The sequence below is a fragment of the Nannospalax galili genome, unplaced genomic scaffold (assembly GCF_000622305.1).
Source record: "Nannospalax galili isolate Female #2095 unplaced genomic scaffold, S.galili_v1.0 scaffold205, whole genome shotgun sequence".
Lineage (NCBI taxonomy): Eukaryota > Metazoa > Chordata > Mammalia > Rodentia > Spalacidae > Nannospalax > Nannospalax galili.
Window position 1 is genome coordinate 2,894,630 of NW_008353921.1, and position 1,198 is coordinate 2,895,827.

Genomic DNA, 1,198 nt, shown 5'->3' on the forward strand with positions numbered 1-1,198 from the left:
CCGCGCGCCTCGGCCGCCGCCTGCAGACTGAGCGCAAAGCCGCCGCGCGGCACCGGGGAGGGCAGCGCCGGCCCGTCCGCGGCCGCCGACGGCGAGTCGGGAGCCACCGTGCCGTTGCTGTGCTCGCTGCGCAGAGACGACAGCGACGTGCGCAGCGGCGAGCGCACCACCACCGCCATCCCGTAGGGCACGCTCTGGCGCACGCCGTAGCCGTGCCGCATGCCGTTGGTGAACTGGCCTTGGTACGTCCCTGCGGGGCGAGGAGAGCCGCGTCAGTAGGTGGCAGGGGCAGGGTGACCCCGGCATGGGTAAGGAGGGTGGGGCCCAGAGAGAGCCATCTTAGAGACAAGGAGTGCATGCTGCAGTGTGACCCTGGAGAGGGGCCTCAGCAGGGTAAAGTAAGGACCCCAGGTGCAGTCACCTGGACATAGAGGGTGGGCCCAGGGAGAGCCTGGTCATCAGAGGGACAAGGGGTGCATCCTGCAGTGTGTCCCTAGAGGCAGGTCTCACTAGGCTGCAGGTAGGGACCAGAAGATGAGGGGACCTGGACATGGAGGATGGGATCCAGAGAGAGCTGAGCCATTTGGAGTGAGGACAGGGGTGCATGGTTCTGTGTGTCCCTGGAAACTGGCCTCATTGGGCTATAGGTAGGGACCACAGGGTGATGCGACCTGGGTGTGATCTAGGAGGGTGGAGTCCAGTGAGAGCCTGGCCATCAGAGGGACATCAGAGAGCAGTGTGTGCTGCTTTGTGTCCCTGGAAAGTGGCCTCCGTAAGCTACAGATAAAGACCCCAGAGTGCAGTGACCTGGACATGGAGGGTAGGGCCCACCCAGGGAGAGCCTGGCCATCCCATTCAATCAACAAGGAGTACTGCTGTGTGTACCCAGGAGCCTCATCAGGAGAAGTACAGGCAAGGACCCCAGGTGCACAGTCACCCAGGCATGACCAAGGTAGGATGGTACCCAGAGAGGTGGGGCCCGGAGAGATCCCCGCCAGACGGAGGGACAAAGTGCATGCTGCTGTGTGTCCCTGGAGAGTGGCCTCAGCAGGTCATAGTCAAGGACCCCAGAGTGCAGTGACCTGGGTGTGGGCAAAACTGTTTGAGACAGAGCTCAGTCAGAGTGCTGTGTGTGCCCAAGGATACAAGGATGCACACAGGAGTGGGCAAGCCAGAGGGGAGGTGTGACTCCCACCCA

The 1,198-nt window shown here is 62.9% G+C and overlaps 1 protein-coding gene across 1 annotated transcript in view; it reads right to left on the minus strand.

Moving 5' to 3' along the window:
• Jph2 (junctophilin 2) overlaps window positions 1-1,198 on the minus strand; it is a 78,627-nt gene that overhangs the window by 49,275 nt on the left and 28,154 nt on the right. The window contains exon 2 of the mRNA XM_008851000.3: window positions 1-250. This exon is cut by the window's left edge and continues 537 nt beyond it. Coding sequence (XP_008849222.1) covers window positions 1-250 — 250 coding nt within the window. The remainder of the gene's footprint in view (window positions 251-1,198) is intronic.